Source organism: Tursiops truncatus, chromosome 10, assembly GCF_011762595.2.
Source record: "Tursiops truncatus isolate mTurTru1 chromosome 10, mTurTru1.mat.Y, whole genome shotgun sequence".
Classification (NCBI taxonomy): Eukaryota; Metazoa; Chordata; class Mammalia; order Artiodactyla; family Delphinidae; genus Tursiops; species Tursiops truncatus.
The window spans coordinates 65,657,307-65,681,312 of record NC_047043.1 but is presented as its reverse complement, the minus strand read 5'-3'; the positions used below and the strand labels follow the sequence as shown (position 1 = coordinate 65,681,312).

At 39.3% G+C, this 24,006-nt stretch overlaps 1 protein-coding gene across 2 annotated transcripts in view; it reads right to left on the bottom strand.

Moving 5' to 3' along the window:
* Positions 1–24,006, bottom strand: part of DOCK3 (dedicator of cytokinesis 3) — a 405,892-nt gene that overhangs the window by 175,631 nt on the left and 206,255 nt on the right. For both annotated transcript variants that reach the window (XM_073811161.1, XM_033865050.2), the window contains exons 7-9: positions 18,444–18,528; positions 5,139–5,180; positions 4,305–4,459 (exon numbers count right to left, since the gene is read on the bottom strand). In XM_073811161.1, coding sequence (XP_073667262.1) covers positions 4,305–4,459; positions 5,139–5,180; positions 18,444–18,528 — 282 coding nt within the window. The remainder of the gene's footprint in view (positions 1–4,304; positions 4,460–5,138; positions 5,181–18,443; positions 18,529–24,006) is intronic.

Below are 24,006 nucleotides of genomic sequence, written 5' to 3'. Positions count from 1 at the left end.
AATCCTAAATATGAAACAAAGTCTGAAATATAACTGATTAGAAAAAATATATAAAACAACCAGGATTTGGATAGGACTTCTCATTTTTTTCAGCTTGAAAAGCTCTATAAAAGTTTCTATCTTAATAGGTTGTATTTTTTGTTTGTTTTTCCCTGAAGTTTTTTTAAAAGATTTTTTGTTTTTGATGTGGACCATTTTGAAAGTCTTTGCTGAGTTTGTTACAATGCTGCTTCTGTTTTATGTTCTGGTTTTTTGGCCACGAGGCATGTGGGATCTTAGCTCCCCAACCAGGGATCGAACCTGCACCCCCTGCATTGGAAGGCAAAGTCTTAACCACTGGACCGCCAGGGAAGTCCCTCCTTGACTTTTTTTTTTTTAATACATCTTTATTGGAGTATAATTGCTTCACGATACCGTGTTAATGTTGCACAACAAAGCGAATGAGCCATATGCATACACATGTCCCCATATCCCCTCCCTCTTGAGCCTCCCTCCCATCCTCTCTATCCCACCCTTTTAGGTCATGGCAAAGCACCGAGCCGATCTCCCTGTGCTATGCTGCTGCTTCCCATCAGCCAAATATTTTACATTCACCTCCCTGACTTCTTATTGTGCTTAAAGTCTTGCCACATGTCAATAAGACATCTGCCCATCTTACTTTTCCACTCAGCTTGTTTGGTACTTAAAATTGGGAATAACATGTTTCACATCTTTTAGGAATTCTGTAACACCCTGTTCAGACCTCCTCAGGGGCAGGGACATTTCTTTTTTTTAACTCTAAATCCCTAGCAGGTATTGCAGGGGCCCACAAACAAGAAACCCTCAGCAAATGCTTGCTAAACTGTTCAATTAAATGAAAATTTCTTGATTCACAGGAGACTGACTGGTACTTATTTGATAGATGGATTTATTCATTCATTCACTCAATAACTATTTATTTAATGCTCCAATATCCAAAGTCCTGTGGTTAGCACTGGGGAGAAAATGGTACAAAAAACACACGAGGAAGCTCCCATTCCAGTGGGGGAAATCTATATGCATGTGTGTAATTACAGTATAATATCTGGTAATGGGATAAAGCTAGGTACAGGGTGACATAATGTGCACAATGAAGCCCCAGGGCTGATTCTACTCATAAACAGAATGAGGAAGGTTTCATAAAGTTGAGTTGTAAAGAATGAACAGGAGTTTACCAAGCCAACAAAGGTAGAGAGGCATGAAAGAGCAAGGCATGTTTAGAAAAAGCCAAATAAGTCATCAGGAGTAAAATAGGATGCATGAAATAAGGTTAGAGAAACAGGCAGAATTATATCATGCTGGGCCTTTTATGCCATGCTAAGTAACAAGGGCTTTTAGCCTAAGTGGGAGCTGACATGAACAGTTTGTATTTTTAAAAGAGAAGTATAGTGGTGGTGTGGAAGATAACTCAGGGTAGGAAGACAGATTCAGGGAGTCTACATTTGGGGAGAAATGTGAAGGATCTGGGGTGACAGTGAGGGTAGTGATTTCATTGGCATTAGGAGATAGAAGTTAATAAGATATAGTGATTAACTGAGAAGGGATGGAGATAGAGAGGGAGGAGCCTAAGAGGACTCCTAAGTTTCTGATATGGATCTCTGAGCAAATGCCTTTCACTTGATTTAAGGAGGAAGTATATGTGTGAGGATAGAAAATGAATGCAGGTTAGAAATGTTGATGGATGTCTGAAGGACATCTAAGGGCATATGTCTGGTAGAAAAAAGGAAATGAGACCTGAAGCTCAGGGGAGAGGTCTTAATTAGAGATTTAGATTTCAAGGCTAAGTATTTATGATTCTGTTTGGAATGATGAAATGAAACAAAAAAATAGAGCTACCAAGGCCCTGCCAGCTGCTGCTTCTGCCCTCCAGCAGATCATCTAATACTCATCAGTCAAAATATATCAGAATGCATGATGTGGGTTGGCAATTTGTCATTCACTTTAGCCCTTCTAGGTTTGCCTGTGGAATCAGCAATAAGACTTAGAGTAGAGAAATAGCTGGTCTTCTCTTTAGCTTGCTCCCCCGCTCACATGTGTTCTTTGGCACAGAGGTTGAGTGTGTCCTGGCAATACTGAACACTAGACTAGCACCATTTGATTGGAGGCCAGACTACAAATATTTGACTGGAAAAATAGTCACTCAAGGAGTTATCTTGAGGAGAAGAAACAATTAAACCGATTGCTCTGTATCTATTCTCTGTGCACCTGATGTAATACATCCCCCTAATCTTTTGTGACTTCTGACAACTGCTTCAAAAAAGTAATATGTGACCAATTTGATAATTAATCATAATGAAAGCATAATTATCTGATAATACCAGCTCAATGACCTAAAATTTTTAAGGGCTTACACACTACACAAATCCTAATGGAAAGAAGAAAGAACATTTATTGGTTAAACCTATGTCTAAAATTCTACTTGTTAATTCACTCTTAAAACTAAAGAAAGTGTACATTTTCAACTAAGAATCTTACAGTTTTATTATGTGAATGTGAAGGTTGTATAGTTCTCTAATATGTAGGGATTTTAAATGACCTAATCATTTCCAGCAACTCTATAAAAATTTTTTTTTACATTTCTTCTTTTAAAATGTTTTATTGTTTCTTGAGACTAAATTATAAACAATAAGTCCAAAGATAAAACAACTGCATGGACTGATGATCCTGCATGAATTACAAACCAGAGCAATGGGGTGCCTGTACTGGGCTTGCATCTTCTCTGTGCATTAAGTCCGATAAAGAATGTACTGGGCACAGGCACTGTGTGTGGTGCTAGGATCATGGAGAGAGAAGACATAGTCCCTGGCACTCAGAGATGACAAAACAGTGTGCTCTGGTTTTCAAACCGTAACCCATGTACTTTCAGAGGTTCCACAGGGTACTTACTAGGTAGGGGCAGGGACATTGTGAGATTCCTGTTATTTCCCCTTTCATCAGCAGAGTAGTTCTATTTTATCTGTTTCATTTATTGAACTTTCTTATAAAATTTAGCTTGAAGAAAAAGGACTCTTCCACACACAAATGTAAATAAGAAAGTTTACAAACCTCTGGTCTAGTAGAAAAACAAGAGCAGTCAGAATCTACATCCATGCAGCCCTGGCCTATAGTCTTGCCTATGTGCAGCAGCTGTAGTTGCCTTCACCACCACAGCTTTCCTAGAAGCACATACTGTGAGCCACTGGTGACAAGGAAAACCCACATGCCCTCATCAGTGAGTATATCATTTTACTCCTATGCCAAAGTGAAGCACAGTGCTTTAATTTGGCGGGGGGGCAGGGTGGGATAGTCAAGACTAGAGGCACTGTGGAACATATAAATTAACTGCTTTCTTTTTGTACTCTGTTACAACTTCCATTTAAAATCTTCCCACATGTAGCACGCAATTAGAAAAGTAAGTTATTTTCAAATCTTAAGTAAAACAACAACAACAACCCATAAGGCAGTCTTAACACAGAAAGTTCCCATGCAACATAAAAGTATCCCAAGATTTATTTTCTCTCTGCCCCACCTGGAAGATAATCACAGAGAAAAGCCAGGGCTCCCTAAAATTCCAAGTTGGCTACAAAGGTCTTCTCACCCTTTTAGAGGCTTGCTGACATCTAGAGGAAGAGAAGCCTAGAATGTCTCCTTGATTTCTCCCTACCTTTCAAGGGGAAAAACACTACTGCAGTTGCTCATGCTTAAGGGTCTCATTGCTCTGTTAAGACACACAGTCTACTGCATGTCAGTCCCTTTCTGTGGCTTCTCCTCCAATCCAAGTCAAAGAGGAATGATAGAGTCAGGCCAACTTTCCCTTTTGTCCAGAATATGCTCTTCCTTTTACGGGGCTAGGCGGACAATGAGGGCCAGGGCTGCCCTCAAACAGGACAACATAAGCCTATTTCCTTGTGAGCCCTCTCCATCCCACATGCAGGAAAGCAGAGCCCAGGGCTTCCTGCATTCAAGAGCTGGGTCGCTTTGCTGAATTTGCTTTGTTCTATGTTTCCCCTATGTGTTTCCTCTGGCATTGAATAGACGCATCATTTGCTTTCCCTGAGGTGGTGATGGCCAAGATTGAGTTTGAGCTTCCATGTGGAAATAGGCACAGGGACAAAAGAGGCCATATGTGACTTCAGGGTACACTGGGATTTGAAGCAAAACTCTCAGCTAAATAAGAGGAGGTCACTTTATCTTGTTTTGCCTCCTCTGTGCATCTATCTTCTCTGAAGTCCAGAGATGCCTATGATCTAGGACACACCATTCTAATACAGAGTCTCAACCTCACCAGAGCTTCTAATAACTTTTACCTGATCTGCTTGCCTTCTCTCATATCATATAAGGAAAAGAAGACATCGGTATCTTCCCCAATGGTATTGTAGGTGAAACTCTTCAGACTGAGAAAGAAGTGATGTGGCACTGGTATCCGACAGGTTTCCCCATGTCGTGGGCGCATTGTATCTACCTAATGAGGAAGGCAAAAAACAGTGATTGCTAATATTTTAGTTATTCATTATATTGATCATAAGTAAAATTAAAACTAAATGACTAACTCTTCTCATACTGCTGAAGGGAGAGAAAGGGAGATTGAAAGTGTTTTCTTTGCTAGTAGCAGATGTTGCGTCAATATGCTTGATTTGAGGTAGGCAAATATGCAGCTGGGAAAAGTAAACAGAGTGAAGGAGATATGGGAACAGTAATTCCAACTTATAAGTGAACTCAAAATCTCCACCAGGTCACAAACATCTAAATTCTCCAGAGAACCATTTTCAAAGTCACTTCTTGGAGATGCTATCATGACCCTGATGCATTTCGTTTATACTGTTAGATAGTAATAGTTACCATTCTAAATATCATTTTTATTTTCTCAGACTGATTCATTTTAGTCTCTCAGTCTACTTTGTTTCAACCGTGCTTGTGTAAATTTGCACAGAGGAGTGGAGAGTAGCCAAGTCCGCTTGGAGGTCAGGGCTCCTTAGGTCACAATCAAGAAGTCAGTGGTAAAAATAAATAAATAAATAAAAATAAAAGACTATCAAAAAGAAAAAAAAGAAGTCAGTAATTTCTTGGTGCATCCCTATTTTATAATCGTGTAAAAGAAAGAACTGAGGGAAAAGAGAGGGAGGCCTGGTTAAGTTGCTTACCTGAGATGTGCTTTGCTGTACACTCTGCCGGCTAGATAAATGCTATGGAAAGAAAGAAAAACTCAATCAATTGGGAAGGAAACTAACTTTTATCAGGAACCTTCTATATGCTAGGCATTCTGATATATATTTTACATATATGATCTCATTTAATTCTAATAACCTTGTTAGACAAATGTTATTTGTATTTGACAGAGCCAGCTAAGGTTTAGTGTAAGGAAGTGAAATGCTGAAGGTCCCACACAGCAAGAAGGTGGCAAAGTCTGGATTCAAACCCAGGCCTTTCTAGCTTAGAGTACCAGCCAAGTCACAGGTGGGTGCTTGTTACTGGATTTCTGTTTTGCCACTGTCCTTTCCACACAATGTATCACATCCTGCACTGCGTGACACAGCTTCCTCAGGCTCTCCACACTGGAGAAGGTATAGCCTTTAACCACAAGTGGCTCCTTCCCAAACATCTCTCCATGCTGTTCCTTTGCTGCTGGCTAAAGTTAGAAGAAGCAGATTCCAATCCCAGCTGCATGCAAATGGGTTGTGAAACTCCAGACAAATTGTTTACTCTCTCCAAGGGACATTTTCCCTCAACTATAAAAATGAAATAAAAGTTTTTGTTGTCTTCCTCACAAGGTTAATGCAAGGTTCAAATAACATAATGGGAAGCAGCAAGATATAGTAGTTAGGGACCTAAGTGCAAAATTTTAAATCTTGACTCACACTTTCCTCATCTGTAAAGTGAGGATAACATTTCATGCTGAACCTCATAGGGTTTTGTGCAGATTAACTCAGCATAGTACACACTGTAAGCGGTTGATCATTGTTATCTATAATTAGTATTCTTATTATTGCTGTTCTATTTTTATAATTAGTTATTAAAGAAAAGTCAGTCACATTTAGAAGTAAACCCCGGCCAGGAAGAAAGATGTGTTCACCATTCTTCAAGTCCCTGGTCTTAGGAGACTTGAAAATGAGAGTTTCTATCCTGCCTCCTTTTGGCCCCTACAGGTTGTGAGACAGCTCTCATTTGGTGAACTGTTCCACATCACATGGCTAAGACGACTGGTTGCTGAGTAGAATGGTTTCATTCTTTTAACAAGTATACACATTTAACCCTAAATAAAACTGAAGTACAATTAAATATTAATTTAAATGCATCTCACTAGCTATATTAGTTAATTATTAAATATTCATGTGCATTATTAGCTATATTGGCTAATTATTATTGACTATTAATGTTCATCCATGGGAATATATGTTCCCATGATACATATTAAATATAATTAAAACAGGTCTCCACCAGCTGGGGAAATCATCACATAGAAGGCTTATGTACAACAGAAAACTTCATAAATAAAATAGTTCACAAAAAAAAAAGCTTTAAAAAAATCAGGCTTTCAAAAAACAAAAAGCAAGCTTTCTATGGTTTACTGACCTATATCCCACTGGGAAGGTTACTGGCCTACAACTCCTTCCATTGTTTTATTTTTAGGGTCTACACTAAGGCATTCTTCTCAAGTGAATTTACTGACTAACTCTTAAAAATGACTACCAATCATAAACATTAATGTTCAATTGTAACTATATATGGGAGTTTACAGCTAATTTCAGTGTAAATCATCCTGGATGACAATAACAGACATCATTCTAGACTTCAGAGGCATCAAATTTGGGGAGAACTTGGGACCTCCCTGCTGGCGCAGTGGTTACGAATCTGCATGGCAATGCAGCGGACACGGGTTCAATCCCTGGTCCGGGAAGATCCCACATTCTGCAGAGCAACTAAGCCTGTGTGCCACAACTACTGAGCCTGCGCTCTAGAGCCCGAGAGCCACAACTACTGAGCCAGCATGCTGCAACTACTGAAGCCCGTGCGCCTAGAGCCCATGTTCTGCAACAAGAGAAGCTACCACAATGAGAAGCCCGTGCACCACAAAGAAGAGTAGCCCCTGCTTGCTGCAACTAGAGAAAGCCTGCAGGCAGCAAAGAAGATCCAATGCAGTCAAAAAAATAAATTAAAAAAAAAATTGGGGGAGAACTCTTCAACCTAGTCTGAAAGCACCCCACATGGGTAGCCAGAGAATGGCATCAGAACTGGCATTTTGGAATGTACAAATGTACATTTCCACCAAAAGTGCATAAGGGTTCTCTTTTCTCCATATCCTTGCCAGCATTTATTTAATGATAAGCAAATAGGTGTGAAGTAATATCTAACAGGTGTGAGGTAGCATCTCATTGTGGTTTTGATTTGCATTTCCCTGATGATCATTGATTATCAAACACCTTTTCATGTATGTATGACTTCTTTGGAAAAAAGTCACATCTTTCTCTCATTTAAAAACTCAGAATAATTGATATTTTGCCACTGAGTTTTAAGAGTTCCTTACATATTTTGGATATTAACCCTTTATCATATATAAGGTTTGTAAACATTTTCTCCTATTCTGCAGGTTGAATTTTCATTTTGTTGACTATATTTTGCTGTACAGAAACTTTTCTGATTGATATAGTCCCACTTGCTGATTTTTCCTTTTGTTGCTTGTGCTCTTGATGTCATATCCAAAAGATCACTGCCAACACCAACATCAAGCAGCTTTTCCCTTATGTTTCCTTATAGGAGATTTACGGTTTCAGGTGTAACATTTAAGTCCTTAATACATTTGGAGTTAATATTTGTGCGTGGCATAAAACAGGAGTACAGTTTCGTTCTTCTGCATATCCAGTTTTCCCAACATTTATTGAAGAGACTATCCTTTCCCCAGTGAAAATTACTGGCTCCCTTGTTAAAATATTACTTGACTGTATATGTGTGGGTTTATTACTGGGATTTTGATTCTGTCCCATTGGTCTATGTGTCTGTTTGTCTGTTTTTGTTTTTTTTTTTGCGGTACGCGGGCCTCTCACTGTTGTGGCCTCTCCTATTGCGGAGCACAGGCTCCGGACGTGCAGGTTCAGCCGCCATGGCTCATGGGTCTAGCCGCTCCGCGGCATGTGGGATCTTCCTGGACCGGGGCACAAACCCGTGTCCCCTGCATCAGCAGGCGGACTCTCAACCACTGCGCCACCAGGGAAGCCCTATGTGTCTGTTTTTATGCCAGTACAACATTCACTGTTTTGAATTACTATAGATTTATAATATAGTTCAAAATCAGAAAGTGTGATGCTTTCAGGCTTTTTTCTTTCTCAAGATTGCTTTGGCTATTCAGAGTCCATTGTGGTTCCATACAAATTTTAGGATTGGTTTTTCTATTTCTGTGGAAAACACCGCTGGAATTTTTATAGGGATTGCATTGAATCTATAGATGGCTTTGGGTAGGGGTGGATATTTTAACAATATTAACTCTTCTAATTCTTGAGCATGGGATATCTTTCCATTTATTTTTGTCTTCTTTAATTTCATCAATATCTTATAGTTTTCAGTATATAGATCTTTCACTTACTTAGTGAAAAGTTATTTCTAAGTATTTTATTGTTTTTGATGCTATTGTAAATAGGATTGTTTGCTTTATTTTTTTTTCAGATAGTTCAGAGGATATTCTGAATTTTGTAATTGATTTATGTATGTTGATTTTGTATCCTGAAACTTTATTGAATTTTTTTATTCTAACAGTTTTTTGGTGGAGTCTTCAAAAATTTTATATGTATAAGATCATGTCATCTGCAAGTAGTGACAGTTTCTTTCTTTCTTTCCCATTTGGATGCCTTTTCTTTCTTCTTCTTGCCTAACTGTTTTATTGTTCTGGCTAGGGCTTCCAGTACTATGGGATTTTTTGTTGTTGTTGTTGTTGGTCTTGGTTTTTCTGGCTGCGTTGGGTCTTTGTTGCTGTGTGCAGGCTTTCTCCAGTTGCGACAAGCGGGGGCTACTCTTCATTGCGGTGCGCGGCTTCTCATTGTGGTGGCTTCTCTTGTTGCGAACCGTGGGCTCTAGGCTCGTGGACTTTAGTAGTTGCAGCATGTGGGCTCAGTAGTTGTGGCACATGGGCCCTAGGGTGCACAGGCTTCAGTAGTTGTGGCGCATGGGCTCAGTAGTTGCAGCGCATGGGCTCTAGGGCATGTGGGCTTCAGTAGTTGTGGCACATGGGCTTAGCTGCTCCGCAGCACATGGGACCTTCCCGGACCAGGGATCAAACCTATTGGCAGGTGGATTCTTAACCACTGCGCCACCAGGGAAGTCCCTCCAGTACTATGTTGAATAGGAATGGTGAGAGTGGGCACCCTTGTCTTGTTCTTGATCTTAGAGAAAAAGCTTTCAACCTTTCATTGTTGAGTATGATGTTAGCTGTGGGCTTCTCATATATGGCTTCATTATATTGAGGTGTGCTTCTTCTATGCCCACTTTCTTGAGAGTTTTTATCATAATGGATGTTGAAATTTTGTCAATTGCTCTTTCTGCATCTATTGAGATGATCTTATGATTTTTTAGTTGAACTACAGTTGATTCACAATGTTGTGTTACTTTCAGGCATATAGCAAAGTGAGTCAGTTTATATATATATATACATATATATACATATATATGTGTATGTTTTACAGATTCTTTTCCATTATAGGTTTTGATCATACGATTTTTATCTTTTATTTTGTTAATGTGGCACATTACATTGATTGATTTGCAGATGCTGAACCATTCTTGCATTCCTGAAATAAATCCCACTTGATCATGTGCTGTTAATGTGCTGTTGAATTTGGTTTGCTAGCATTTTGTTGAGAATTTTTGTATCTATATTCATCTGGGATATTGGCCTTCTTTTCTTGGAGTGTCCTTATCTGGCTCTGATATCAGGGTAATGATGGCCTTGTAAAATAAGTTTGAAGAGTGTTTCCTCCTATTCAATTTCTTTGGAAGAGTTTCAGAAGGATTGGCATTCATTCTTCTTAAATGTTTGATAAAATTCACCCATGAAGCCATCTGGTCCTGGGCTTTTCTTTGTTAGGAAGTTTTTGATTACTGATTCAATCTCCTTACTTGTTATTGGTCTGTTCGGTTTTCCTATTTCTTCATAATTTAGTCTTGGTAGGTCGTATGTTTCTATTTAGGGTGTCCAATTTGTTGGCATATAATTGTTCATAGCAGTCTCTTATGATCATTTGTATTTCTGTTTATCAGCTGTCTCTTCTTTCATTTATAATTTTATTTACTTGAGTTCTCTTTTTTCTTGCTAAATCTAGCTAAACATTTGCCAACTAGTCTTTTCAAAAAAAAAACAACAATCAACTCTTAGCTTCATTGATCTTTTCTATTGTTTTTCTATTCTTTATTTCATTTATTTTTGTCCTGATCTTTGTTACCTCCTTCCTTCTGCTGACTTTGGGAATAGTTTGTTCTTTTCCTGGTTCTACAAAGTATAAAGTTCGGTTATTTGAGACCTTTTTTTCTTAACGGAGGCATTTATCACTATTAACTTTCCTCCTAGAATTGCTTTCACTGCATCCCTAAGTTTTAGCATGTTGTGTTTCCATTTTTGCTTGTCTCAGGACATATTTTTTTATTTCCCTTTTGATTTCTTCTTTGACTCATTGGTCGTTCAGGATTGTGTTGCTTAACTGCAACATATTTTTGGAGTTTCCAGTTTTCTTCCTGTTATTGAATTCTAGTTTCAAATCACTGTAGTCAGAAAAGATATTTCATATGATTTCTATCTTCTTATATTTGTTAAGACTTATTTTGTGGCCTAATGTGATCTATCCTGGAGATTGTTCCATGTGCACTTGAGAAGAATGTGTATCCTGCTGCTATTGGACAGAATATTCTTAATATTCCAAATATGACTGTTAGGTCCATTTGGTACTAAGTGTAGTTCAAGTCCAACATGTCCTCATTGATTTCCTGTCTGAATGATCTATCACTTGATGAAAGTGGGGTACTAAAGAATCTAATATTGTTGTATTCTTGTGTATTTCTCACTTCAGTTCTGTTAATATTTGCTCTATAGATTCAGGTGCTCTGAAGTTGGGTGCATATATATTTACAGTTGTTATATGCTCTTGATGAATGACCCCTCTATCATTATATAATCACCCTCTTTCTACTTGTTACAGTTTTTTAATTAAAGCCTATTTTGGGACTTCCTTTGTGGTGCAGGGGTTAAGAATATTCCTGCCAATGCAGGGGACACAGGTTTGAGCCCTGGTCTGGGAAGATCCCACATGCCACGGAGCAACTAAGCCCGTGTGCCACAACTACTGAGCCTGCCCTCTACAGCCTGTGAGCCACAACTCCTGAGCCCACGTGCCATAACTACTGAAGCCCACGTGCCTAGAGCCCATACTCCACAACAAAGAGAAGCCACCACAATGAGAAGCCCATGCACCACAACGAAGAGTAGCCCCCACTCACTGCAACTAGAGAAAGCCCGTGGACAGCAATGAAGACCCAACACAGCCAAAAATAAATAAATAAATTTATTTTAAAAAAATAGCCTATTTTGTCTGGTATAAAAATAGCTACTGGGCTTCCCTGGTGGTGCAGTGGTTGAGAGTCTGCCTGCCAATGCAGGGGACACGGGTTTGTGCCCCGGTCCGGGAAGATCCCACATGCCACGGAGCGGCTAGGCACATGAGCCATGGCCGCTGAGCCTGCGCATCCGGAGCCTATGCTCCGCAACGGGAGAGGCCACAACAGTGAGAGGCCCACGTACCTCAAAAAAAAAAAAGAAAAAAAAGCTACTGCTGCCATCTTTTGGTTGCCATTTGGATGGATTATCTTTTTCTGTTTCTTGCTTTCAGCCTATGCATGTTCTCAACACTAAAGTGAGTCTGTTAATAAACAGAATATTCTTTGTTTTTTTTTTAATCCATTTGGCTGCTCTATGTCTTCTGATTGAGAATTTAATCCATTTACATTTAAGTAAAGTAATTATAGATAGGTAAGAAATTTCTATTGCTATTTTAAAAATTGTTTTCTAGCTCATTTTGTAGTTCCTTTTCTTTTCTCTTGCTGTCTTTGTGAACTGATGATTTTCCATAGTAGTGTGCTTTGATTCACTTCTCTTTATGTTGTATGTATCTACTGTAGGTTTTTGCTTTCTGGTTACGTGAGACTTACATAAAACATCTTATAGATAAAGCTATTACAACTTAACTTCAATCCCATACAAAATCTCTACCCTTTTACTCACTTCCCACCACTTTATGTTTTTGATATCACAGTTTACATCTTTTTATACTGTGCATCCATTAACAAATTACTGTAATTATAGTTATTTTTAATTTTTCTTTCTTTTCACCTTTATACTAGAGTAATATACTGCCATATTATAGTATTGGAGTATTCTGAATTTGACTATATACTTATCTGAATTTGACTATATACTTAAGTGTTTTATAGCTTCATGTTTTTTTTTAATTAATTTATTTTATTTTTGGCAGCATTGGGTCTCCTTGCTGCTCGTTTGTTTTTTTGTTTGTTTGTTTGTTTTTTGCAGTATGCGGGCCTCTCACTGTTGTGGCCTCTCCCGTTGCAGAGCACAGGCTCCGGACACGCAGGCTCAGGGGCCATGGCTCATGGGCCCAGCCGCTCTGCGGCATGTGGGATCTTCCCGGACCGGGGCACAAACCTGCATCCCCTGCATTGGCAGGCAGACTTTCAACCACTGCACCACCAGGGAAGCCCCTTGTTTGTTTTTATATATAGTAGTGTGTATCTGTTAATCCCAAACTTCTAATTTGTCTCCCCCCCTTTCCCCTTTGGTAACCATAAGTTTGTTTTCTATGTCTGTCAGTCTATTTGTTTTGTAAATAAGTTAACTTGTATCATTTTTTTAGATTCCACATATAAGTGATATCATATGGTATTTTTCTCTGTCTTTGATTTTTGATAGTTTTATTATAATGTCGTGGAGAAGATCTCTGTGGGTTCAAATTGTTTGGTAACCCATGAGTTTCATGAACTTGATGTTCAAATCTCTCCCCCCAGATTTGGTAAGTTCTCAGGCATTACTTTAAGTAAGCTTTCTGCCCCTTTCTGCTCTCTTCTCTTCCTGGTTCTCTAATAATCTATAGATTGATTCTCTTAATGGTAATCTTTAAATATCATAGGGTTTCTTCATTCTTTTTACTTTTTTCTCCTTTGACTGAAAAATTCTGATATATCTGTCTCTAAGTTCACTAATTCTCTCTTTTTTTTTTGGCTCCACTGGACTGCCAGGGAATTCCAGGGACTCTTTGTTTTATGAGTTTTTAAAAATCTTTTTTGGCTGCATTGGGTCTTCGTTGCTGCACACAGGCTTTCTCTAGTTGTGGCAAGCGGGGGCTGCTCTTCATTGTGGTACACGGGCTTCTCCTGTTGTGGAGCACAGGCTCTAGGCACGTGGGCTTCAGTAGTTGCGGCACGCAGTCTCAGTAGTTGTGGCTCATGGGCTCTAGAGCACAGGCTCAGCAGTTGTGGCACACAGGCTTAGTTGCTCCGCAGTACGTGGGAACTTCCCAGACCAGGGCTCACACCCGTGTCCCCTGCGTTGGCAGGAGGATTCTTCACCAGTGCACCACCAGGGAAGTCCCAAAGTTCACTAATTCTTTTTTCTGCTTGGTCCAGTCTAATACTAAATCTCTCCACTGAATTCTTCAGTTCAGTCATTGTATTCTTCAGCTCCAAAATTCGTTTGGTTCTCTTTTATGTTTTCTATCTTTTTGTTGAACTTCTCATTTTGGTCTTGTATTATTTACCTGATTTTGTTGAACTGTTTACTGGTGTTCTCTTGTAGCTCTCTGAGCATCTTTAAAATAACTACTTTGAATTCTCTGTCAGGCAATTTGTATATCTCCATTTCTTTAGGGTCAGTTACTGAAAATTTACTGTGTTCTTTGGTGGTGTCATGTTTCCCTGATTTTTTGTGATCCCTGTAGCCTTTCATAGTTGTCTGCACATTTTGAAGAGCTGTTATCTCTTCAAGACTTTATGGACTGGCTTTGGTAAGGAAAGATCTTCACCTATGGATGTGAGGATGCTAGAGTATGCTATGACTCTGGGTCTAATGGTGCAGGGTGCCCAAGTTAGGGCATATCGTAGCTCTGGGCTCAGGGTGCAGGTCTCATTGGCTGAGGCCACACAGGTCCACATATCAACAATTCTGTGATTCTTAGGGAAAGCTGTGGAGGGTCCACAGTAGCTGTAAGGGATGTTGGGGTCCTCAGTGGATCTTCCAGGTCCAGTGACTAGGGACCAGGGCAGGCAGCAGTGGTGGGCAGAGTCAGAAGTGTGTACACACATGGCTCCAGGGTCCGGCTTCAGGGTCCAGCTTCAGGTACCTGCAGAGTGGGAGGGGGAAGCTGCAGACACACACATAATAGCAAGGGCTGGGACTAGCAGAAAGGACTGGTGCCAACTGCAGATTGACAAGCAACTGCAGGGACCCTAGCTGTTGGCACATATTCATGAGGTTGTAGAGGCTAGCCATGAGCACATGCATGGCAGTGGAGGCAGGGATGGGAGTTGGGCTGGCCAGTGTGCAGGTGCACAGCTGCAGGGGCTACCTTTAGGTGAGCCTAGGGTTGCAGGCCAGTGACAAGTCAAGGCTGGATATGGGCCACAAGCAGCTGTGGGGGCCTTGGCTGTTGGCATACACTCCTATGGCTACAGGGGCTTGCCGTGGTTGTATGCATGGCAGTGGAGGCCTGTGTTGGGAGTCAGGCTGGTGGCGTGCAGGTACATAGCTGCAGAGGCTAGACATGAGCACACACAAAGCAGTGGGGTTCAGCTGTAGGGGTCTAGACTGGTGTCTTACATGCACACAACCACAGAGGCCAGGGCTGCTACATAACTCGTGCTCTGTCAGGAGATGCAGAGGGAGGTGGAGGACTCAGGTGGCTGGCATCTGTGAATGCAGATACCTGTGGGGTGAAAACCTTAATGGCAAAATCTGCAGGGGTTCTGTGGTGGCTACTGGTTTCTTCAGTGGTGAAATATGCTGGGGTCCTCTGTGGAGCAGTCTGCTGAGGTCCATTATGAGGTCCCCAGTAATAAAAGCTGAGGGGTTCTGCAGTGTCCACAAGGGCTGTTGAGGTCCACAGCAGCAAAGGCTGCTGGGATCCTAAGCAGAGCAGGCCACTGTGAGCCATGGTAGCTCCCAATGCATGACTGATACTGGCAGCCTCTGTCTGCCCTACTTCCTTGTTCCTAGCCATGTCTAGATGTCTCAGTATTTATACCAAGTTTATTCCAGTTATCTCATTTGTAATTTTCTAGAGCTCCTTGGGTTGCTTCTTAGATTGCTCCGCTCTGCTTCCTGGCTGTCTCACTTCCCTTTGCAGACAGCAATCACCATTTTCTTCCACTGAGTTGTCAGTTTTTTCCAAGTTTCTTTCATAAGTATTTCTTTTGGTCTTTAACTTTCATGTGGGAGGTTTCTTCCAATGGCTGTTGATGCTTGACTGTCTGGAATTGCTGTGTAGGACCTGCTGACCACTGGGTTTCACTGTATGGAGGTTTGTGGAAAGCAGTGGTCATCTTATCCAACAGCTTTTAATACCATATATACTCTGATGACTCCAAAATTGTTATATCTTAACTTCACTTCTGAACTCCAGACTTTCAACATCTCAGTCTGGAGGTCTAGAAGACATTTAAACCTTGAAAGGAAAAACCAGAAATATTGATCCCCACTGCTCTACTCTCTTCTCCCACAATGTTTCCTATTCCATTTCCACCCAGGTCAAAGTTGGGCATGTCAAAACATAGGAGTCATTCTTCTCTGACCTTTCTCTTTTTTGTACACACGCACATCTATTCAATCTATCAACAACTCTGACTGGATCTATCCTTCAACACATATTCAGAATCCAACAACTTACCACTTCCACTGTTCCAACCCTATCTAGCTCAAGATACTGAAATCAAAATCTTTTGTTTGAATGACTGCTCCCTGTTTCCATTCTTGCTCTACTCCAGTCCTTCTGCACACATCAGCTGGAGGAATCCTTTTAAAATGTAAGCCAAATCATGTAATTCCCCTGCTCAAATACCTTCACAGGCCTTCTGTCACACTTAGAATAAAATGCAAAATCCTTACCAAAAATATCATCCTCCAAGCCACCATTCTGAGGGGAGTTCTTAGCTTCAAACTGTCATTCTTCCTTCACTTTCCACATCTAATTGATCATCAAAATTCATCATTTTTACTTATTAACATCTACATTCTCTATTGCATTTTTTCTCCATTCCTATTGTTGCCTAGCCATTATTTCTTGCCTGAATCATTTCCGTGGTCTCTTTCCTCCCTGATTCCAGTCTTCTGCATTTTATACTCTCTCAGCATTTAAAACCCACATCCAATCATGTCACTCCATGGTTCTATCAGACTAGCAGTTCTACTAATTTGGGGATTACAAAGCTCTTTGTGATCTGGCTCTTGCCTTCTTCTTGGCCTTATCTCCCAATTGCTAACACATACTTACATGCCAAAGTTACCAAATATCTTATAGTTTCCTGGAATTACTACTTCCCTATGCTCTGTGCTATTTTTGGAATGTCCTTCCTTATGGCTTGTCTTCCTGATGAAGCCCCGCACATCTCTCAAGACTCATCTTAAGCATTACTTGCCTCTGGAGGCTTTCACTGATTGCTCAAAGCCCCAGGAGATCAGCTACTCCCTCTAACAGCATCAGTGTATATCTTAATTATGACATGCAGCTCATAAACCTTCTTGTTTGTGGTCTATCTGATCCCACTAGAGTAGTTTCTAAACATGGGGACCATGCATGGGGTTCAGAGGCAACTATCAATTCCCTAAAATTGAGTATAAAATTTTGTATGCAAAATCGTACTTGTATCGTCCTGGGGAGAAATTTTATCGATCCTCCATAATATAGAAAGAGTTAGGAACCAATACCCTAGATGGTAATATTCTTTTTTTTTTTTTTTAATTTTTTTTTTTTGGCTGCGCTGGGTCTTCGTTGCTGTGTGCAGGCTTTCTCTGGTTGCAGCGAGTGGGGGCTACTCTTCATTGTGGTGTGCGGGCTTCTCATTGCAGTGGCTTCTCTTGTTGCGGAGCACAGGCTCTAGGCACGTGGGCTTCAGTAGTTGTGGCACGCGGGCTCAGTAGTTGTGGCTCACGGGCTCTAGAGCACAGGCTCAGTAGTTGTGGCACACAGGCTTAGTTGCTCCGCGGCATGGGGGATCTTCCCAGACCAGGGCTCGAACCCTTGTCCCCTGCATTGGCAGGCAGATTCGTAACCACTGAGCCATAGACGGTGATATTCTTAAGGGAAGGAGTAAGTCTCCATCTTTAATTTCTATATCTCACACATATCACTTCACACAGAGCATAGTTAAGGCAACTGGACACAAATGCTTTTGTATACTTGTAAATATACATAACCAAATATACAGAAGCAATTGATATGTTATTTGTATATGATTTAGGCAAATTTCCTATGGTTCTTGACCAGGCAACATACTTTGCATCCTCTGTGTTTCCTAAAAATATTACATTTTCTTAAAGAGAAATTTGTAATTCTTTCTAAAACTTGTAATTCTCACCAATATACACTCCTTGAATATATACTCCTCAAAGTGAGGTTTTACCCAGTCCTTTAGTCTAAGCTTAATAGTCACCGAAGGTTTCTGATGTTTATTTGTTTTACTTTAAAATTCTGTACCTTTTAGTTAATTCTTCTTATTCAGCCTGCAAAATGTAATCTTGGTTATCAGTCAACTCAATACACTTTTATAATAACCAACAGACAGTTAAGGATTTATCTTAGAAATACTGGTACACTGATAAACAACAAGGCCCTACAGTACAACACAGGGAACTATATTCAATATCTTGTAATAAACTCTCATGGAAAAGAATCTGAAAAAGAACACACACACACACACACACACACACACACACACACACACACACACAACTGAATCACTTTGCTATACACCAGAAACTAACACAACATTGTAAATCAACTATAGTTCAATAAAAAAAGTTTTAAGAAAGAAATGCTGGTACATTATTTCCAGGGTTAATCATTACATTATTAATAACTGGCTCTTTTCAGCTTCAACTACCTGCTTTTCTTAAGAGGTGGAGAGAGACAAAATTTTAGTAACTGCTGCAGGCTGAAGGAGCTCTGTTCACCAGCAAAACCAACTGAGAAATGACAGCTAGACATTACAGTAGGCCCAAATGCCCTACATAGTAATTCCATTTAGAGAGCAAGTGTGATAGGTACTGTCCAGATAAGGAAGAGCCCTTAAATACATTGAAACAAAGACAAAGGAATGATTTTAGCAATATTGTTTCATAATGTAATTAGGGATAGTAAAAGAGAAAAACGTAAGTGTGCAGGAGCAAGCTACACTGTGTAATAATTTCTTACCATTTTATAGAGATCTGAGACACTAATCTGGTCCGCATCCACTACTTCAAAGTCCTTTCGAGGCACCAGGTCCAGGCCCAAATGCCTAGTAAAGAGAAAGACCACATTCAGCATGCCATGTCCTCAAATTACTCATCTCTCTTTATGTGCCTGAGAGCCCATGCCAACCATGACCTTATGGACAGAAGTTCAGACACTGCCTCTGCAGGGACATGCCTTTATCCAGTAACCTAACTGTGTTCACCTTCAGGTAAATAAATGAGGCTAGGGATTTTAAGACTGTGACAATTTTCGTCATCAAGTAGTTCCCCCTGTGACGGTAAAAAGGATTCATTCAGTATCACATTTATAACAGATTGCTTGAGTTCACTAAGGATGGATTTTCTTAGATCATTAATAAGTTGTGTTTATTTTTCAATTTCCCCCATCCTGCAAGTATGTACAGGCTCAGCCATGCATTACTTTCATTAGGATAAAAAAAATTATTCAGTGTCCAAGTAGATTTGTAATTCAAAGTCAAACACATAAAAATCACCTCCTGGGAATTCCAGGAGGTCCACTGGTTAGGATTCTGCACTTTTACTGCCACGGGCATGGGTTCAATCCCTGGCTGGGAAACTAAGATACTGCAAGGCACAGCCAAAAAAAAAAAAATCACCTCCTAAAGATATTAAACTCAAAGAAACTTATGTCTTGGTTGAGTTTTATCTCATTTTCAATTTAATTAATACTGACACTGGGTTATAGTAAAGACCTCACCACACATTAGCCAATACCTTAAGACACTTTAGATGGAAGTTTAACCAGGGAGCACGATTAATAAAGAAAACAATACTTAGAAGATCTGGTATAACTTGGGGATGAAGGAATAAGTGATAATGATTAATAGTTGATTGGGAGGCAGTATGAGACAGTGGAAATAACTCTGGACAGGCAGAACTCTTGGGTTCAAATATGGTACATAATTTATATTCAATACATGTTACGCCCTTTCTCACTCTCTAGAACAATAGCTCTGACTCTGGAGTCAGTGGAATTAGGAGTTGTGGACCCCTGTAACTACATATAAAAGTATGTGCATGTGTTCATATATGCATTTTCTCTGAGGAGAGGGCCTATAACTCTCATCAGGGTTTCAGAGCTGCTCTGTGACCACCCTACTCTAAAGCGAGTGTTATGAACTATTGCACCTGGCAAAAAGTATGCCATAGATGGTGGAAGGAGAAGTGTATATATTGTTTTCTTCACCTAGATTATGAACTACATTTAGACTATGCTAGCAAAACTAATTCTCTAGGCTCTTTCTGTGAATAAAATTCCCACTTATTTAAAATAAGCCACGTAGGGCTTCCCTGGTTGCGCAGTGGTTGAGAGTCTGCCTGCTGATGCAGGGGACACGGGTTCGTGCCCCGGTCTGGGCAGATCCCACATGCTGCGGAGTGGCTGGGCCCGTGAGCCATGGCTGCTGAGCCTGCGCGTCCGGAGCCTGTGCTCCGCAACGGGAGAGGCCACAACAGTGAGAGGGCTGCGTACCGCAAAGATTAAAAAAAATAAGCCACATATACACCCAAAATGCAGAATTATTTTACTTACAATTTAACCCTATTTTATAGGAAAAGATATGAAGAGGTTAAATGGTAATAAGACTGATAAAATAAAAATGGGGAATCAAACCTACATGAAGAAGCTATAAGCAAACACGCTAATCACACAGACTAATATGATTACTATGATTAAGAATTAAAATTTAGATGTGTACTTTTTAGCAGGCAAAAAAAATGGAGAAACCTATTTTTCTATTAAAGGATAAAAACCCATATTTTTCTATTACCTATTACTATAACTTGTATTATTCTATAATAGAGAAATATGCATTCTTAAAGAGGAAATAATTTTTTGGTATTAAATACAGAAAAAAAAAACCCTCGTAGTTTTGCTTGATGAGAAGATCAGTAAAACACTGTTGTCCTTACCTATAATAGTTCACAGTTTAATGGTAAAACCATGACATCAAATCTGATTACTGATGTTAATGCACTTAAATCTATAAGAGATTTTATTTCCTGTCTTCATACATCAAAGAAGTACTCCATTCAATCACCTCTTACTAATTATTCTTAATTTCCCTGAAATAATTTCAGGCCTCTGGCTTCTAATACTTATAGCATGTAAACGCAGTAGTATCATGGAGAGCAAGATATAGCTGAAGCACATCCTTTCCACCTCTCTCATCTTAAAAAGCAATTTACATCTGAAAGATAATTTTGCAGTTTTGATCTCAAATATTTAGAATACTTTTACATGTATGTAGAAAAACAGTGGAAAGATCACAAAAATGGTATTAGTATTTGTACAAGGAAAGTGAAATTAAACAATTTATCAATTTAAGATATTTTACAAATTTTCTGTAGTCATGCTGTTGAAAATTCTTTAAATACAAAAATGAAGAGATAAAATTTCAAACATATTCTTTAACCACTGATGGTCACAAAATATATGAGGTAGTCTAAATATTACAATTAATTAACAAAAAGAAGACTGTACAAATAATCCAATCAAAATAGATGTTTTCAGTACAACAGCTTAAGAAAAAATCCAGATGGATCTAAGTCAGTAAGGCCAGGGTTGAGAGTATATGCTCTGTAGTAATGCACTACACGCAAGGATGTGGCTTGTCTGGAGAATGGCATCTATGCAAACTCTACCTTGGCACTATGCCACCCTTAGCTTGCTTGTCCATTCAATTAACCACCCATATACCCATCCACTCACCCCAAAGACACTCTCTGAGGATCTATCATGTACCACCAATGGTACTGGATATAGGAAATAGAGCAGTTTTGAGTCAAGCAAATGTTCATATTCCTCATGCTAATTCTCCCAAGAGCAAAGTGTTTTCCCTCTCCTAGAAGTTGTTAAAACACAGTACCTTTTAGTTTCTTGATTTCGTTACCTTAGGAAATAAGAAAATGATTAACAGGTGATCTAATAAAACCGAAGACTGATTTCCTTCTACTAAGATCATCTTCAATGGATGAAGAGTAGTTTCCAAAAGCTAAATTGAAGGACTGTCCTCATTGGAAGAAGGCAGAGGTGCTGCACAGTGAGAAACAACACATGTTCACTAAAATTTCACTCTGTAAGAGAGGCTCCTGGCTATTTCTTCCTATGGCATATTCTAAGAACAGTGAACAGTAAGTGCAGGGAATGGTCAACTTAGTCTCTTTATCGTCACAGCAAAGGAAGGCAGCGCATCAGAGTAGTTAGGAGCATGGGCTCTGATGTCAGATTGCCTAGTTTGTATCTTGGCTCTCCCACCAAGAATACTGTCTTCTCTACTGTCACAGGCTATTGTAAGGATTAATCCATGTAAAGCACTCAGTACACTGCCAGGCATTGTGAACTGCTTCTGCTGTTATCATTATGTGTTACATCGTTAGCTAAAATATGACTTAAAGTACAAGGATTGTGATTAAAGAGAATTGTGTCTGAAAAAAGACTCCTAAACAAGCAGGAGGCATACAACTACATATACATCTACATACAGATGTAGTATAGAGCTGAGTTTTTAAAATGGTCTTACCAACTGCTTAGGTGAATAGTCTTCACAAAAATAGTCTTCTCTCACCACTTGTCACTAATCACTCATTCATTCATTCCAATAATTCAATAAATATTAGCACCTACTCTATGCTAGGCTCATGACGAACTTAGGGACACAGCAGTGAATAAAAGACATATTTCTGTTCCTGCATTCTTTTAGGTGCACCACTCTAAAGACCGTGAATCTCTCTCTCTATCAAATTCTTTGAATTTTACATGTCTTTTGAATGTTCCATATTCTGTTCTATTTTCTATTGTATCTTTTTCTTCTGGGTTTCCTCATCTGAACCACAGAACATAGAAAATAACTTGAAGTTAATTAATTATATATGATAGATGTTTTAAGGCATTTAAGATGTAGTTCTCCCCCAGAATTAGTTGAAAAAGGCTAGAGATACTAAGATTTTCTGTGGGCAGTGCCCTTTTCTGATACTTATACTATGAGAGCATATAGATATAACTATGCTAATGAGAGCATGGTATATTTATATAGTAATAAAATAGAAGATATAACTAATAATAGCTACCTTTTACTGAACATTTACTTGGAATAGGCATTTTATGTATATCCCCTCTAAGCACTATGGGAAGTACACAGTATTAGACCCATTTTATAACTGAGGAAACTGAAGCCCAGAGAGGTTACTAAGTAGCCTGTTAAGGGAGTACAGTTGAGCTTGTCTCAAGCTAGGTCTGTCTTACTCTGAACCCATGATATTTCCACTATACCTGCCACCTTTCTACTAATAACCATGAAGTTAAATACTAATGGCTATAAGTGATTGTAATCAATTTGGTCATAATAGTTGGAGGAATAATTTTGTGTCAATACATCAATCCAGAAGGAAACAAACATAGACTGATGAATGAGTAGCCAACAGGCACAAGAAAAACCCACCTTGTTACTTAGATACATTCATGTAGTGCCTATCAAGTGCAGGCACTGTGCTAAGTGCAGGGTATGCTGATGAGCAAAACAGATGCACAAAGAATGAGTGTGTGTGTGTAAGTTAATCATTTGAACATGGTAACTTGAGAGAAGAATTTTGACACATGCATAGTTTAAACATAGTTATCTCAGACTTCTTAAGTATGGCAAGAAACTGATGGATGGGTACAACACCTTATACCAGAAGAACTCTAAGAAGGCATTGGAAGCTTCTACTAATTTCAGATGTCCTGAAGCTGGAAAATATCACTATGTCCTTAAAGAGAAAGTACTGAACCATAAACTTTTCTGAGTCCTAGCTAAAAATTTACTCACAGGAAACTCGCTGGGGTTGGGGGCAGGGGTGGTGGTGGTGGCAGTATTCTCTGCATAGTATAACTCAAACTACTGCTTGTGTTGCTTCCTCCAAGAGCAATTCCCTTGGTAAGGAACATAAACTAAGCAGGAAGAAAGGGACATGGGTAGGTTAGGATCTTTGAAAACCTGCGAGAAGGTACAAAAGAGAAGCGAGGGAAGGGAATAATTTGATAGAGAGGGAGAGAAAGAATAACTAGAAAGTATGCATTTATTGGTGATTTGTCTTAAATGATGAGACTTCACAATAAAAAGATACCAATTTTTTCATTTGATACTTGAAATCTATAGAAACATTATTCTAATTCAACAAAAGCTTATAAAATGTTTACATTTTAATCAAATTGTACTTTTTACCTAAAGAAGAAATACAAAAATCCTATAAATTATTCTAAGAGTAAAGTATTTCTTACTTAGGTATTTTTCTATGGCAAAGATCAATTAGGCTGTGTCAGTCCTGGGTTGACACAACTTTTAACTCATCTATGCTATATTTACTGTAGTGATGATAGCAGAGACTGAGAAGAAACTTTTCTCTGTATCTTTATGGAAGGTGTCAAAAATGTTAAATTAACACATTAAAGTTACATTGCTAGACAAATTATTTTAAATTTCCCTTGGAGAGGATGTAATTAACTGACTTAATCTTTGAATAGG